Source organism: Pogoniulus pusillus, chromosome 23 (genome assembly GCF_015220805.1).
Source record: "Pogoniulus pusillus isolate bPogPus1 chromosome 23, bPogPus1.pri, whole genome shotgun sequence".
Taxonomy (NCBI): domain Eukaryota; kingdom Metazoa; phylum Chordata; class Aves; order Piciformes; family Lybiidae; genus Pogoniulus; species Pogoniulus pusillus.
This window is the reverse complement of record NC_087286.1, coordinates 14,507,706-14,524,623: the sequence shown is the minus strand read 5'-3', so window position 1 is coordinate 14,524,623 and position 16,918 is coordinate 14,507,706. Positions and strand designations below refer to the sequence as shown.

General features: G+C 39.6%; 1 protein-coding gene across 10 annotated transcripts in view; it reads right to left on the bottom strand.

Moving 5' to 3' along the window:
* Window positions 1-16,918, bottom strand: part of EPC1 (enhancer of polycomb homolog 1) — a 62,239-nt gene that overhangs the window by 21,231 nt on the left and 24,090 nt on the right. For all 10 annotated transcript variants that reach the window (XM_064162621.1, XM_064162623.1, XM_064162622.1 and 7 more), the window contains one exon: window positions 1,005-1,164. In XM_064162621.1, coding sequence (XP_064018691.1) covers window positions 1,005-1,104 — 100 coding nt within the window. In that variant the 5' untranslated portion in view covers window positions 1,105-1,164. The remainder of the gene's footprint in view (window positions 1-1,004; window positions 1,165-16,918) is intronic.

Genomic DNA, 16,918 nt, shown 5'->3' with positions numbered 1-16,918 from the left:
ATAGGTAGAATATAGTGCAGCTGAAAATCACCATTTCAGCTGCTGGACCACTAGAAGAGGAGAAAAAAAATAGGTAACCCTAATATTAGCATGGAAGACTGCTGGTACTTATTTCTTCATTTGCTTAGAAGCAGAGCGCCTTGCTCTCATCTACCTCATCTAGTTGAAGATGTTCCTGCTCATTGCAGAGGGGCTGAACTAGACGACCTTTAGAAGGCCCTTCCAACCCCAACTATTCTATGACTAATACTTTAAATCATTAGTGAAGCTCAAACTGATATAGAAGTTTAACATTTAACCAAAATTAATTAGGCAAGAGATCATCCATTTATGTAGCACAGATGTTGCTTTTAAATTTCAACTATACCATGCAATAGAATTATGTGACAAATTATAACCTTTTAAAATATCATTAAAATATTAAGTGATGTGGTGCTCACATCAAGGGTCATATCCATATAGAATTGCTGCTTTTTTCCAACAAAAACAAACTCAACACAACTGCAAGTCATCCACTCTCTTGAAACACAGTATTTTGCATCTTTTGGATGTGGAATATTTTCATCTAGGCACAGGCAAATGCTTGTACTACTGCCATTTCTTCTTGGCTTCCAAATCAATTCTACTGTCATTTAATCCTAGTTAAGCTTCAGGGGACAGGTAGTCTGTTTCTCAACTTCAAATAGATTTGTGTGTGTCCTTGCTAATGAATCTATGATTCCCTGCAAGCTGTTAACAACTGCATTAACAGAGGACAGCAACAGGCCTCTGAGATTGCTAAATTTAAAGCAGAAACACAGAGACTGACAGTCAAAAAGGGCATCTATCTACCTCTTGATCAAATCCCAAATATACTTCTACAGTTAGAAGTATTCCTTTACATGTGGAAAAAAACAATTCTCATGAGTTAATCCTGATGAGGACTCAACAGACATTAATCTCTTCCATTATTAGCAAAACGAAGCTCTCAGTGTAGACTTCAATGAATGAGGTCCTTTACTTACGTTGTATGTGAATCAGCTGCTTTGGCATTTTAAATTCTCCAGGATATATGGATTCATAGTATGCAATATTACTTTCTGCTTCTGGGACCGGTATAACCATGTTATCCCTCTTCTCTCCATATACCTGTTGTGCTGAGATAGCTCGCTGGAGATGATGTTCCTACAAACACAAGACGTCAAGATGAAAACCAGAGAAAATACTTTCAGAGCTCTGACTTAAAAGGCAAAAAAGTCTATTTCTCTGCAAATGTTCTCATTCCAAGAGACCCACAAAACCGGTATCAGACCCTCAAAACGCGCTCCAGGAACCAGAAGTTTTTTTCCAGTAGGTGGAGCTCTCTCTCGCACACAAGAACACAACACATTGGCTACTAAACTTAGCAAGTCAAGTTGCATGTTCTTGGCACACAGAGCTAGCTAAATCCATCTTTACATGTTTCAGGAGAGACACTTAAAACGAATTAGGCATACAGATCATAGCAAGCAACTGCATACAGATATTCACTACTTGCTATGGTCATTTACTGCCAGTGATGTCAGAAAACCAGAAAGGAAGAGCTGCTGAAAAGAGAAGCAACTATTTTTACCCAGACAGAGAATGATTCCTAAAGATATTCTTGTTTAATGCAATGCTTTCCATTATTCTCCTCTTCCCCCTCCTAATCTATCAATTAAAGTTATTATTAAACTATAAACCATAAGAGTGAGAATCTGCAATTGTTCTTCAAACTTAAACTGCATTTAGATCCGTTACTACAATCCTAGTAGCAGATTTCTAACATGACTTCTAGTCATTTTCTCATACTACTACTCAAACACATTCTGTTCTTCCTGTGGAACAGTCAAGCAGTATCAGCAGAGTTCCTACAGCTACCAACAAAAACATACACAGTGAGATGCATGCCTGTACTAAATGGGTTACTGACAATGCAATGCAGTGTTTTTTTCTTTACGCCAAAGCCGGTTTCTGAGGTTTCTATACTATTCCTTCCAGGATGCTCAGTAAACCAATGGTGCATCAGTTGTGGAAATGCAGCAATCAGTGAGATCCCATAAACCAGATCGCTGAAATACTCAGAACAGGAACTGGAGTGAAAGGGTATCAGGATGACTGGCTTTAATGTGAAGCAAAACCACATCAGTGTTTATTCATATGATCTTATTACATTTTTGTCTTCATGACTTAAATTTACTCTTCCTTCAGTACAAGAGGCAATTATCAACATCTGCCTGAATTTTAGGAACATAAAACCTGTTCCAAAGGATAACTCTGCTGCAAATACTCACAGGATTTTATCCTGTCTTTATCTTCAAACAAGCTGCAGAGATCTGTTTCACATCTGCTCTGTCAAAACGTTTCCTTACAAGAAGAAATTAATAATGAGAACAAGACAAATAGCACAGTCGCAAGTAATTCACTGGACTGATTTTGATCCTCCAGTAGTTAAGAGCAGACACATCACTTAGGAGGGGTGGCAGAGAATTTCTTCTATAGTACAAAATAATTTCTTTCTATCTTCCATCCCAATTACAGAACAACTCAGTATTTGAGCAGAGCATGTTGGTAGACCTATATATTATGAAAGCATCTGGAGCTTCACTACTGGAAAAGGTAAACTAATCTGCTGTTTATAGCTCTTTCACTTAATCACAAAAGATACTCCACTAAATAAAAGAAAATATGCAGACAGTGCAATCTATGCTCACTTATCTGGACAGGAATAAGCAACGGTGACTTTGCCCTCAACTCCAAAAATCTCATCTGATGGCTCAGCACATCTGTCTCTCCTAGTAACAAATATACAAGCAGGTGTGATTGGTGACTCTGGAAGCACTCATTCTGAACATTAAAGCATATTTAGTATCTGCAGTTAAACTAACCTACTACACCTTACAGTTTCTATCCTTCATTCCCTGTCACTGCACAGCTGATTACTCCTACCCAAATACAACACCTCATGCATTTGAATTAAGGGCTTTCCAGTTAAAAATGCAGTGGTTTCCTCAGTTTGTCAGAATGACTCTGAATTCCAAATCCTAATAAAATATGCCAGCTGTCTTCATATTATTGTGATTTAATATGTAGAGGCTGCCTGCATATTACTGTGATTTAACATGCAGAGGCTGTAGTCTCAAGTCTCCTGAAAACTCTGAAAGGAATTTAAAGTTATCTCTTCAGAAATACAACTTTTTCAGTTTGTTCATCCAAGTACTTTTCCAACCAGATTTCCACTACATAACAGTTCCTGTAAAGTCCACTAACCAGAGTTTGTTTCTTAAAAACTCCTGTGGGCTGTTCACAAAGAGATCAGCATCTTCCAGGTCATTACTGGGGCCAAACAATTTACATTATTCATATTCCTCCAGGAATTGTTAACACAGCTTGTCTGGAAGCCTGTAGCTCCTGTCTTTTCAACAGACTGTAACGGGGGTTTTGGCTTGGGATTTTTTTGTTAGAGGGTTTTTTTCTGTGGGCTTATGTTATGCTTTGAGAAGCATGATTGCAGTGTCTTTTACCCTTCTCTGGAACATCATTTGCCCCTCAGAAGATCTCAAAGACATGGAAAATTTCAGACTGTCTCTTTAAATTCTTAGCATGAATTTTAGATGGATTAGTCATGCTCAAAGGCTGTCATTTGTCACGTGAGAAAGAAACTCACTTAGCAGTTAACCAGCACCACAACATGCAGTCTTGTGTCCCTTGCTGTCATTCTCCACATTGCCACTGCTTTATGCCAGACTGAACCTATGACAATAGCTTAGGGAACCAAAACCACAGCAACCCACTTCTCCTTTTCTTTTCCCTGAAAACAATTATAAATAATTAGTCTGCTGACAAGTTAGCTCCCTGAAGTGCTGGGGCAGGTGACAGGAGAGGCACTGGGGAAAGAGAGAGATGGTATCCTTTGGTAGCAGCTAGCTGTTGAACTGGTTTAGCTGCATCACTAAATTAAAAAAAAATCTTTTCAAAATGAACACCAAGAGAAAAGACTCATGAAACGCTATAGTACATAATAATCTCTTTATCAAACACAATCAAGAAGTTTCCCTCTTGCTATACATTTAACGGATATTCTCCTCTGATTCTGCATGCACCTTGTTCCTCTTTTCAGGTAAATCTTTCTGCTAAGTACTGTTTACATATTATTTGTTCCAGGTCATCAGTTTCTACTTGCAGCTACACTGGGATATCTGCAGCTGTCTTAAACCTGAACCCCAGCAGTCAAAACACAGGAGCCATCGCAGTTACTTCCTTCTCTCAGGTTGCTTCTCCTCGATCTTTTGTACATGCTACATTCCACAACACATACTTACTGAAGGTAGTTTATTCTCACTGAAACTCCCTTCCACTTTATGTTACCTATTTTCAACCTATTAGGCTTACATCCAAAAGAACTTCCTTGGTTGTGCTATGAGGCTAATCTGACACAGTATTTCTGAAAGAACAGTGCTGTTCCTCAAGCCTCATTCTTTCTGCTTTGTACTAACATTCACCCAAATTTGTGCTTAAATGGTAATTCAGAGTTTATCCAAAACCTAAAAATCTGCTTGCTCCTCTCCCTCCCCAGTTAATTTTCTACCAGGTTAGCATCCTACACTGGCTCATCACATGGTCAAGCAATCCCTGAGTCAAAGGGATGCAGCAGGAGCACTCAGCCCACAGACAGAAGATGTCTTAGAAGAACAGTCTCATTACTATCTGCAAAGCACAGCCAGTAACATGAAAACGCACCTTATTCTTCCCACTTTATTCCCATCCAGGAAGAGTATTTGGAGAGTTGAAATGCCAACGCTCATAAGACTACTGGTAGCTGCTTAAACAAACAAAAGCTCAACGACCACCTCCCTCCTTTGGAAGTCTTTCTCTAATTATCACTCTACAGGAAAAGCGAATCTAAACAGCAACCCTTCTTCTAACCACCCAAAATGTAGCAAGGCACCATGTACCAAATTGAATACCAAGTTGGTCCCTTGTATCCACTATTATATTAGTATTACCAGGCATATCTCCAAGAGTGAAAGGATAAACCTAAAGCAAAACAGCAACAAAGGTTTCAGGGAAAACAGGAACAGAGCAGAGCAGCTCTCACTACAGCTGGAAGGAATGTGAACTCTGGTTGTTTTAAGGGAAGCAACAGGACCTCTCATATCATCAAGCAAGGACAGAGCTATAATTCTCGAAAACAAGTTTAGAACTTGAGTACTTGGTATTCCATTAGAAAAAGCTGAATTACACGAATTAGAAGACAAAAGAAAGGCTACAGTAATTGTGGTTCAAGGTGACTACATAAGTAGGTACCCTTGCCTGCAAGCAGAAACTCAGCTGCTGAGAGCAAACAGTATTTACCTTCCTTCACGTTTTGCTAATACTCGGTAAGGTTTTGGCAACATGACCGTTGGATTTTAAATTACTTACAGTTCCTCAAAGAAAACTGACGGAGAACAAAGATGCCTGACGAAATACTCTGCAGCACACTTCAGAAATTAAATTCAAGGTAAAATAACCACAACACAAGGCACTGAAAGAGTAAGTGACATAACCCTGTCATTAACAGCTGAACAGGCCAAGAGGGACAGAATAGATATCATAATTTTAGAAAGTCAATTTACAAAAATGTCACTGCAGTAGCAACGAGTGCATTTTCTTAAGAATGAAAGAAGCAGTCTCCTGTTTAGTAATTTGACTGCATGTTTCTCCAAATTATTCCAGACCTCTTAGAAGAAATAACCACTTAAGGGGTGTTTGTTATGGAAATAACTCAAACAACCAAGTCCCAAGGCCAGTGTGTAGAGCAGAGCACAAAGTCTTCAAATTCTGAAGGTCTACCCTAATGAGTGTTCTCTTAGTTGAAGGAAGATGGGGTGGTGGAGGAAGCCACACAACAGGTTTTCTTTAAATATTGTTACTTCTACAAGGACCTGGAAGCAAGTGCAAGTCTGTGCACATCACAATAACCTCTGAAACACAAAAACACAATACAGTTGATTCTCTCATTACTGGGAACCACATTAAACCACTGCCCATCCACTGATCTCCGTGGAACTGCTGATTTACATCAATATGACTAGAAAGCATCCTCTCACACTCATCCCTTGCCTGACAAAAAATATTTCCAAGGATCACAGTGGAGACAGAACCAAGGACATATTAAGTCAGCCAAGTCACAGATCTGTCTTTTCTACAGACATTTACCTTGTAACAACTTGTGATGTAGAACTCTTAGAAAATAGTGTAAACATACAAGAACCACCAAACAAAACTGCAGCTCATCTTAAACAAACACACTACTTTATAATTAAGATAAAACAACAAAACATTAGGAACTGTGAAAAATGTATTCAGCAACTAATTGTGTCATCCAGAGGTAATGAACTGAAGCAAGAGCAACCTGGTACCTGGCTATATGCTATGGATTTTTGGCTGCTAAATAGCCAAGGACAGTATTGTTCCTACACCCAGGTTATAAGGAAGGTAACATAGAGTAATGTCAGAGAATTACATATACCAAAATTATGGTAATACTGTTTTATGCCAGCCCACACTCATATTATTCCTTTCCCCTCACTACAGCCAGTTCAAGTACCAGAAATAAGTCTGTGGGACTCTGGGGAGTAGTTATCTGCCACTATAATAGAAATTATTTGCTCAGGAAGAAGCAAGCACCAGTGATGCTAGAAGCAAAGGTATAGAACACAAAACCAGAATATAGCAGTGACTGTTCAGAGGTACTCCAGACTTCCTTTGTATTTATGTTTAAGGCAGCAAGTAGGTCTAGTGGCTTCTAGCACAAAAAGCTCCATTCTTCCTGAACAACAGACTCTCAGCTTACTACAGAAACATACCACACACATCCTTCTACTAGCTCAACTACATCATCTGATCAGATGCTAAAAAATGCATAACAGCAAAGACATTCTGACAAGTTTGTCACCACAGGCTGTGCATGTTGCCTACCTGAACTTTACTGAAGTCTCTCAGTTTCCTACAACATTCTCTTAGAGAACTGACTGCCCATGTCTTAGTACTCTTTGCTGGGTAAAAAAAAATGGCTAGATGGTCAGACTCAAAGAGCTGTGGCGAATGCAGTTTAAATCCAGTTGGTGGACAGTCACAAGTGAGTATCCCCAGGGCTCTGTATTGGGGCCAGCTCTTTAATATCTTTACCAATGACCTGGAAGAGGGAATCGAGTGCACCCTCAGTAAAGTTTGCAGATGACACTAAGTCTGGAGGGAGTGTTAATCTGCTTGAAGGTGGGAACACCCTATAGAAAAACCTGAAAAAGCTGGATTGACGTATCGAGGCCAATGGTATAAGGCCAAGATCACAAGGCTTGCACTTGGGTCACAACCACCCTAGGCAATGTTACAGACTTGGAGAAGAGTGGCTGGAAGACTGTCCAGCAGGAAAGAACCTGGGGGTGTGGACTGACAGCCAGCAGACCCCTACATTCAGCAGCAAGGAGGTGAGGCTGCACCTCAAATACTGTGTTTTTGGGCCCCTCACCACAAGGTCACTGTGGTGCTGAAGCGTGTCCAGAGAAGAACAATGAAGCTGGTGAGGGGCCTAGAGTGCAAGTCTCATAAGGAGCAGCTGAAGGAACTACAGTGTTTTAGTCTGGAAAAGGAGGCTCAGTGAAGATCTTGTCACTGTCTACAACTACCTGGAAGGAGGTTACTGTGGGATGCAGGTCAGACTCATCTGCCAAGTAATGAGCAACAGGACAAGAAGAAATAGCCTTAAGCTGAGTAAGGGGAGGCTTAGGTTGGGTATCTGGAAAACATTCTTCACTGAAAGGGCTGTTAAGCCTTAGAACAGGCTGTCCAGAGAAGGGTTCTGAGTCATCATCCCTGGAGGTACTTCCAAGACATGTAGATGTGGCACTTAGGGACATGATTTAGTGGTGACTTGGCAGTCCTAGGTAAATGGTAGGACTTTATCTTAAAGGTCTTTTCTAATGTAAGTGATTCTCCAATTCTAAGAGCTCCAAATCTGACTGAAGTCATACTGAGAGGGCAATTTGATCCCACCTTGCAAATCACATAATTCTTTAACCATTATACTGGCACAGGATCAGTCCCTGGGTTATACTGATTCTTTGCTCCGAGACCACAAAGCCCAACTCCTTAATATCAGTAGATCTGACCTTTGATTAATGGCAAGGCAACAGTTACACTGCAAAGCATACGTCAACGTTCTCATCCCTTGACTTCAAGTACACGAATATCATATAGTGTGTTAGCAATAGTTTAAAGGTGAGTGAAATGTGACAGAAGAGACAGATTGGCAAAGCAGCATTGCATCATTCACTGCTCTCCCTGATAGGTCCTGAAGAGGATAGCAGATCACCTCCTCCTCTCAGTCTTGCCTCCAAGCAATTCTAAGCCATCTTTCCCTTATGACTACTAACATATATCAACACAAGATAAATACATTCTCACATCAATTAAAGTTGCCTGAAGATTCACCCAAACCACATGGCTGTAGCTCTTCCTTTCTGAAGCTACCAAAATTCCTCAATACCCTGAACCACTGAATGCAGTGAACTGTCTTTTTTTGTTATTATAGCAGAGCGTAAAACTATCCATTCATATTCCAAAGATCAAGGAAAAAAAAAAATCTATGGAGATGACTTCTGTTAATCAACTGATGTCAACCTCATGAGTAGTAAATTAAGAAGGATTCCACTGTAATTGCTGTACTAATTAGATTTCTGCTACAAATACCAACTTAAAATAGCAGCATAGGATTAAATAGCATTGTTCAGTGAAAATGTGGTCTAATTTACTTCTAAAAATGTGTGGGTTTGTAATTAACATACTATCAAGAAACTGATAATTATTACTGGTTATTATCAGAACACTAGCTAGGAGTGAGGTAGCCCATACCACTGTGAGCATCTGCTTTCCCCATGTTAAATTTGGACAATTCTGTGAGTTGGGGCTGTTCAGTCTGGAAAGGGGAAGGCTCTGAGGTGACCTTACTGTGACCTTCCAGTATCTTAAGGGGGCCTATGAGAAAGCTGGGGAGGGACTTTTTAGGATGTTAGGTAGTGACAGGACTAAGGGGAATGGAACAAAGCTAGAAATGGGTAGATTCAGACTGGATGTTAGGAAGAAGTTCTTCACCATGAGGGTGGTGAGACCCTGGAATAGGTTTCCCAGGGAGGTGGTGGAAGCCTCATCCCAAGGAGGTGTTTAAGGCCAGGCTGGATGATGCTCTCAACAGCCTGATTTAGTGTGAGGTGTCTCTCCCCATGGCAAAGGGGGATAGAACTAGATGATACTTGTGGTCCCTCCCAACCCTGACTGATTCTGTGATTCAAGGAGTCTGCCCTTTCCTTGGAAAATCTTGTTTCTGTATTCATGGACTTGATCTACATTAAGCAGAATGTAGTTAATAACTAGAATCCATTAGTTAGGGGGATTTATTTGAGAAACACTTTAGTAAGTTTTTGACACATTACTTTAGTCCAGAACATGACTTCAACACAAAAACCAAACAGTAGCACAAACTGAACTAAGATTTGATTCCGTTCACAACAATACAGATTTCAGGATACTGTCTACAACAGAATGAAAATGGCATCCAGAATTTAGCCTTTCCTTATCAGACCCTTCAGCTATAAAACTCTATAGGAGAGCCTGGATAAGTCTTTAAAGTAAAATTTTCTTCCCCTTGTATGGGGAAAATGAAAGTGGAACTTCATTGACTCATACTAAAATTGTAGTAAGCTCCCATGTTAAGACACATGTGGCAACGTCTTGCTGCTTGCTTGTAAACATTACCGTGTGTCAGCACTACTGGAAAAAACACTCAAATAGTTTTGGTTGGCAAAAGCTCCACACTTGGGTTCCAGCAGTTTTGTAAGCTACAGAAACTTGATACCTCAGTGAACAGTACTGAGTATTGGTAAAAAAAAAAAATCCAACCTCAATTTCGAGTAACAAGTACCAGGATAGACCAACTTCATAAAAACCAAGTTTCTGCGCCTTTTCACTGCTCATTCAGGGCTTCGTATGCCAACACAGACAGGATGCTTCAGCTGCTCCTTGTGTGTCACAGCAGAGTACCTTACACAGCACTGTGTGAAGTTAAAGCTAAACTGTAAATCTACATGTGGATAGATAAAACCTAAAACAAGTCAAATGGAAACATTTTACACTATATTTCAACTATGGAAAAAATCCAAACCCACCACTCATTCCATAGGAGTTGCTCCTCAGACCAGATTTTCAAGTGGTTCTCATTAAACCAACCCCTTTCCCTTTGCCTTTAAGGCGTATCTCAGTCTGTATCCATGAATCAATTCAGCAGCAATACAGGATCAAGACAGGCGTGGAAGAGAAAAACACAAGGCAAAGGAATAAAGCAGTTAACATACAGTCTGAGGACTGTATATCTCCTCAGTATCTGTCTACTGAAGACTTAAAGCATTCCTTTCCACAGGCCAGACCGCACAAGCTGCAGAGATAACAGCTTCCCAGATCTACAAATGCTCAAAGATTCTGAGGAAAACACAAGCCTAACCAAGAACGGGATTTGGTTTCCTTTGTTAAAAAGCATTAAAACCACCTGAAATATTCCCTCCACGAATCTGCAGGAAGACTACAAGACTAAACATTACCTGAAACTTGAAAGTCAGCTCTCTAAACAGTAAATTGTACAACCAACCGAGGATTTATCTAAACAAACACCCAAACTCATTGCCTGAGCTAACCTAGATGCTAGGCATTACCAGTAATCAAGCTCTACAAGACAAGCATGGATCTTACCAGAGCGACACTCTACCTAATACCATCTTTGAAATGAGCCCATGAATATCCCTACCAAGGACAGTAACAATGTCCAAGAGTCACAGCCACATTTCCACAACTGTTCTCTCCCTGAGCCACAAGGTATCAAAACCCAGGAGCGCAAGAGACATTTGGCTTGTGTACTTATTCTTCTATGAAGCTTTTTAGTTCTGCATGAGTTACACAATAAAGAGGCATGTGAGATGCCCAACACACACACAAAGGTAAATGAACAAAAAAAATTAAATGGTAAACTAGCTAACAAACCATAGAGTTTACACAGGATCTGTAACACGCGAAGCTATAACTGTACCTTCCCATGAGATTGTTTCATGTACACCATTCCTGTGAGGTTTAGCTACCTCTTTGGTACAGTACAGTTTCATTGCTTCAAATGTTTATCCTCATTTAAATAGCAATAGAACTTAATTGATATTTATACTGAGATTATCCATTATTTAAGTTATGTGGAGACACCAAAACAACAAAACCATTTTCAGGAAACCCAAGTATCAACAGTTGTATGTTTACTCATTCATGAGATAAGGCTCAGCAACTCAGGTCAGATAAGTTTGCTGTAAAAATCTAAACATCTTTAAAAAAAACCAAAAAACACAGGTGTTTCATAGAAAAAGCTAGTACACAACAATTCAGTTAAAAAAATTACACTAAAATGCTTCCAGAGCATCACTGTAAACTCCCAAGCTTATTTCTGACTTCAAAAACAATCAAATTAACAAAAACCCTTTTACAAGAAGACCATAGAAAAGCATATGGTAAATCTTAGTAAGCAGTAAAAGTCCATCTATTGAACAAGCACACTTTTGTAGATTCCATGACATCTGCAGTAAGTACTTTCTATATATAACACACAATGGAAAGAAACTGTCATATAGGGATGACCAGAAATGTGAACTGCACAAATATCCAGAAGCTTGCAAGAAGGGTACCTAATCTTGCACTCAAATAGTTCTCACATTGTCAACCATTTCCCACTTTGTGCATCTCTAAACTACAACTTCTATTACAACAAACCCACCAAACAACCCCCCACTCAAAACCAACAAATGACACATACACCCTCCAAACAAAATCACTGCAGTTTGTAACTCTAAGAGAAGAGGCTTTTTCATGTACCAATCGAGCAATGATATGAAGAAAGCTCGTAAGACATTAAACTAAAAGTAGCCCTCCCTAAAAGGAAAAATTTCAGAAGAGATATACTCAGGAGTTATACTGCATAAAGCCTCTACTAAATAAGTAATAATATTTTTTAAAAACATCTACTTAGCAATTACCACACCATCTCAGCTCCTGTATTCACACCACAGATTAGAATTTCAGGTCTGATGCTACAAAGGGGGAAAACAAGCGTCTTCAACAGTGACAGCAACAGGTGTAACATCGAATAACTTAAAATATGCTTTTCCAAATACTACAATACTGTGATGAGTTTATGTATTTCCTGCTGCAAACATCAGTCTTCACTTTGCAGGATATTTAGACACTGTTGTTGGCTTAGAATAAGATACTTGTTTATTTTCTCCACTTCTCCTAAGCAGAATGGTTTAACCCTATCATGATGGTCACAACACAGAGCTGTGTGCTTCTCTACATGTGCAGCTGCAGAGCTACTGACTCTTAAGGGGCAATTCCTGGCTACTCAGGAGTAAGATCAGAGTGGTAGGAGTATGGACGACTTTATGTGCCTGCATCGTATGCATACTGATGTGTAGAAGTGTAACTGACATCTCAGAGACTGCTTTGTGCAGTCTAAACACTGTGTCCAAGAATACTGCCCACCTACCAACACAGAAACTTCAGAAAATACCCTATTATAACAAACATCCTACCTCTCACCACCTAGTGCCCTGTAACCAACCAGACGCTGCAAATGAGATTTTACTTGGCTGAATTCCTCAAGTCCCTTTTGTGCAAGGAGCGCTTTAGCTGTATTGTCATTAACAACTATTTACACAAGATCATTTAGCACATTGTTTCTTGAAAAACATCAACAACACCGCATTCTTAGAGAATAGAATTTAGAGCTGCCCAGTATGTTATGCTTTCAGATAACTAATTAAGGTTTAAGCTTCACACCACTTCACTGGACAACTGCATCTTTTTCCAAGTGCTTAAGACAAAAGATCAAATAGCAACTGCTCAAAAGAAGGTGAAAAATCAACATTATAATGCACAGTCAGAAAAAACAGGGATTAGCATAAAATGTGGTGTTAACAAGAAATTCTAAGAGAGATGACAAAGTACTTGCCACAGCCTGGTATCACAAAGAAGTCTCTGTGGTACTTAGGACCCCTCAACATTTAAGCCCCAGCGTTACGGGGGTAGCCTGCTGCCCTTAGGTTAATCAACAAAACACCAATATGAAAAGTCCTTAAGACTAATACTTGAGACCTTTTAAAACAGCTTGAAGACATCTAAAAGCTGTTTCAAATGTTTTTATTTCGCATCTTTGGGATTTCTGACAGCACTCTTGTTCTGTGACTACCTGAAGTTCTCAGATACATGGCATTGTGTGTTTTTTTTAAGCAGATTTTATTCCTTTCCCAATCATTGTTAGAAAGAAACTATGCTATAGCACCAGTAGCTATCTAGAAGACAACAGTTTCCTACTTCCTCCACCTAATTCAGTATTTTGGCAAAGATTTGATCAAGCAGAGTCAGTTCATTAAATATAAGCCAAAACAAGATGATGTTCTCTCTATTCCTGGAAATGATACTGCTGCCAAAAGATGGCTTAGGACCTCAATTTTCAATTAAGCCTCTGCAGACATTGCCATCTGCCAAAGCGGTGGCCTGACTTCCTCCAAATCCTCAGCAGCAAATGTGGATTCCTACTTCACGAATGCGAAAGAGCAAAGCACTCAAAGAACCCAGAGTATACTTCTCAGCTAACAGTTCTCTCTGTGACAATCCAAAGAGAAATTACATTGCAGTCTAACATACACATCCACACTCACTCTGTTAACAGTGTGAATAAACGACAAAACCAAGACAAATATCCAGTACAAACACAGTACGTATTCAGTACAAAACTGTACATACACTCCCGACCATGGTGCAAAACTCTGACAAGCGAATCTCTTCTGCAAATTTTTTACTACATTTCCCCCTTCTCTATTAACTATAAAAGTGCTTATTATGCAGAGCTCTTGAGTACAGAGAAAGTTAAAGGTTCATTGTCTTAACACTGGAAAATGATACCAGGGAAATTGCAGGTTTATAGGAGCCAAAATAAGATATCAGACACACTGTTTCTTTTAAAGACAACATTTTAATGTTTAATTTAAATGTCCTATCACTTCTAAATGGCTTTAGAACTTCTTAAAATTCTGTCACACAACAGTGGAACTATTACGTGCAATAGTCAGGCAACACACCCATGACCTTAACACTCACAAAATAATAGCTAGAAGACAGTTTGCACTACACTTTCCTCAGTAATAAACGTAGTGGCAGTTCAGAGCTTCTCTTCCCTCACCAGCTTCTCCAAGTTTTATTAACGTCAAGGTTCTGTCTTCATTTCTGTGACATTCTGTATTCCACACTCCCAACTATTTAAAAGCAAGCTAAAGCTCCCAGAGACAACATTCAGTATCTACCATCATCTCAAGGTACTATGCCAGACAAGTTACTGTATTAACTACATCTTCCTCTACTAACCCCCTGATAATCATCAAAACTCACCACTTTCTGTTTCAGATCAAGGTATGTCAACTTCATTTCCAGTATTTACCTAACATTAAATAGATTTCGAAACAACTTAAAGGCAAGAAACCTCAAAGAAAACACCTCTCCTTCAGATGAATTCTGAGAGAACAAACATGCAACCAAGTTCTGTGAATCACTCATCCTACAGCTCCGGGAGAGACATTTTTAAGCAGATACTTGTAAGCATGCATATTTCACTAATTCCTCACACATGCATTTTTCACACTAAACAAACTTTCTGTTGACTTCAGTTTTGGTAGTTCTTTCCACTCATAAACAGTAAGAAAATAGTCTTGCCTATTTGCCTTGAAGATCAAGTTTGTTCAAGTTCTAACTCCGTAATACATTTGTTGCCCAAGCTAGATTGTGAATATTAAGCTATCTTTATTTTTAACATTTGAGTAGTCTCACACAGGACTTAGCCTACTTTTAAAGGGCATAGCATCTTCCTCAAAAAAACTAAGCTAGTTCACTAATATTAGTTGTAACTTTCTTATAACAATATAAATAGCAAGAGAATGGCAAACAAGTTCATCATATTTGGCAAAGAACACAAACCAGAAAAGAATTGTTAGGATACAGAGAGAGTGTGTAACCTTATCTGTAAGCATGAGATGGATTTAACAGTTTTGTAGAAATAACCCACTTACAGGATTCCAGTAATTATACAAAATGCAAAAATTCTGCAGGGCTCAAACTCAAACTAGCTTTTACCTGTAGATTCATTCTTGAGCTTTCCAACAAAACCCCATGCTATTTTGAATTCAGCTCTTTTCTGAGCTGCATCTAGGTTACTGAATTCTAAATACCATAAATCAGATCACAGTACTGTAAAATCTTCCTGAAGTCAGTTGATATTTTCTGCTACTATTTTCAGAATTCTTTTTCTTGTACTTGAGGTAGTGAGAAAAATAAGTATCAAAGGCACATAAGACACATCCTGCTGAAATGCTAACACAAAAATGGAGGTGAGTAGCACAGATTTACCTTAGTTTAAAACTGCATTTCTTAAGCAAAACCATAAAGGCACTGGGAAAAACAGGAATACAGCATTATCATAGAATGGTGTGAGTTGGAAGGGACAATCAAAAGTCATCTAGACCAACACTCCCTGCAGTCAACAGGGAAATACTCCACTAGATCAGATTGCTCAGAGCTTTGTCAAGCCTGACCTTGAACAGCTTCTCCCAGGCAACCAGCAACAGAATAAGGGGACACAGTCTCAAGTTGTGCCAGGGCAGGTCTAAGCTGGATGTTAGGAGGAAGTTCTTGCCAGACAGAGTGATCTGCCATTGGAATGGGCTGCCCAGGGAGGTGGTGGAGTCACCATCTCTGGAGGTGTTCAAGAAAGACTGGACAAAGCACTTAGTGCCATAATCTAGTTGATCGCCAGGGTTGGGTGACAGACTGGACTGGATGAGCTTGGAGGTCTCTTCCAATCTGGTTAATTCCATGAGGCATCAACTACCTCCCTGGCCAACCTGTTCCAGTGTTCTTTCACACTGAAGAACTTGGTCCTACCATCCAATCTACATCTGTTCTTCTCTGATTTCAAAACACTGCCCCTCATCCTATCATTCTAGGCCTTTGTAAACAGTCCTTCTGCAGTCTTCTCGTAGGCTCCTTTTAAGGTACTGAAAGGCCACTATTTTGTCTCCCCAGAGCCTTCTCTTCTCCAAGCTATCTCGGTCTAGCTTTGATCTAGCATGCAGCCCTTAGCAATGTTGCCTCAACCACTCCAAAAAGGGTGACTCATCTACTTTAAAAAAAAACAACCCTAGAACAAAACCAGGTAATTTAAAATCATGAGGGAACAGGACACTTCAAATAACTGAATCTCAGGGAACACCTGGCAAGAAAACATGTCACATACTGTGTAGACAGACTAACACAAGGAATGATAATGGCACAGACAGGAGTAAACAAATCGAGTTGCATCAGTGTTTCCACTGATGCCAAGAAAGGCATTTTAGGCGAGTCATTTCAGATCAGCAGTCTAGCAAAGCAACTAGCAACGTTCTTCCCTTTCCAGAACAAGTTCCGCATCTTTAACCCACACAATAATTATACTTTCGTAACACCACAACCCTTACAGAAATTCCTTGAGTTTTGAAAGGAAAACCTGGAAGCAGAATTCAACTGTTCATGCTAACATCTTCTTCGCAGCTATTCTTTGAGTGGGACACCTGATCAGCAAAGAATCTGCAGATTCATGTTTCTTTGAGTGGTCAAACACAACAGGCTCCCTAGAGAGGTGGTCAATGCCTCAACCCTGACAGCTTTTAAAAGACATTTGGACAATGTCCTGTTTTAATGACATGCTTTGTCAGCCCTGAGTGGGTCAGGCAGATGGACTACATGATCATTGTAGGTCTCCTATAACTTG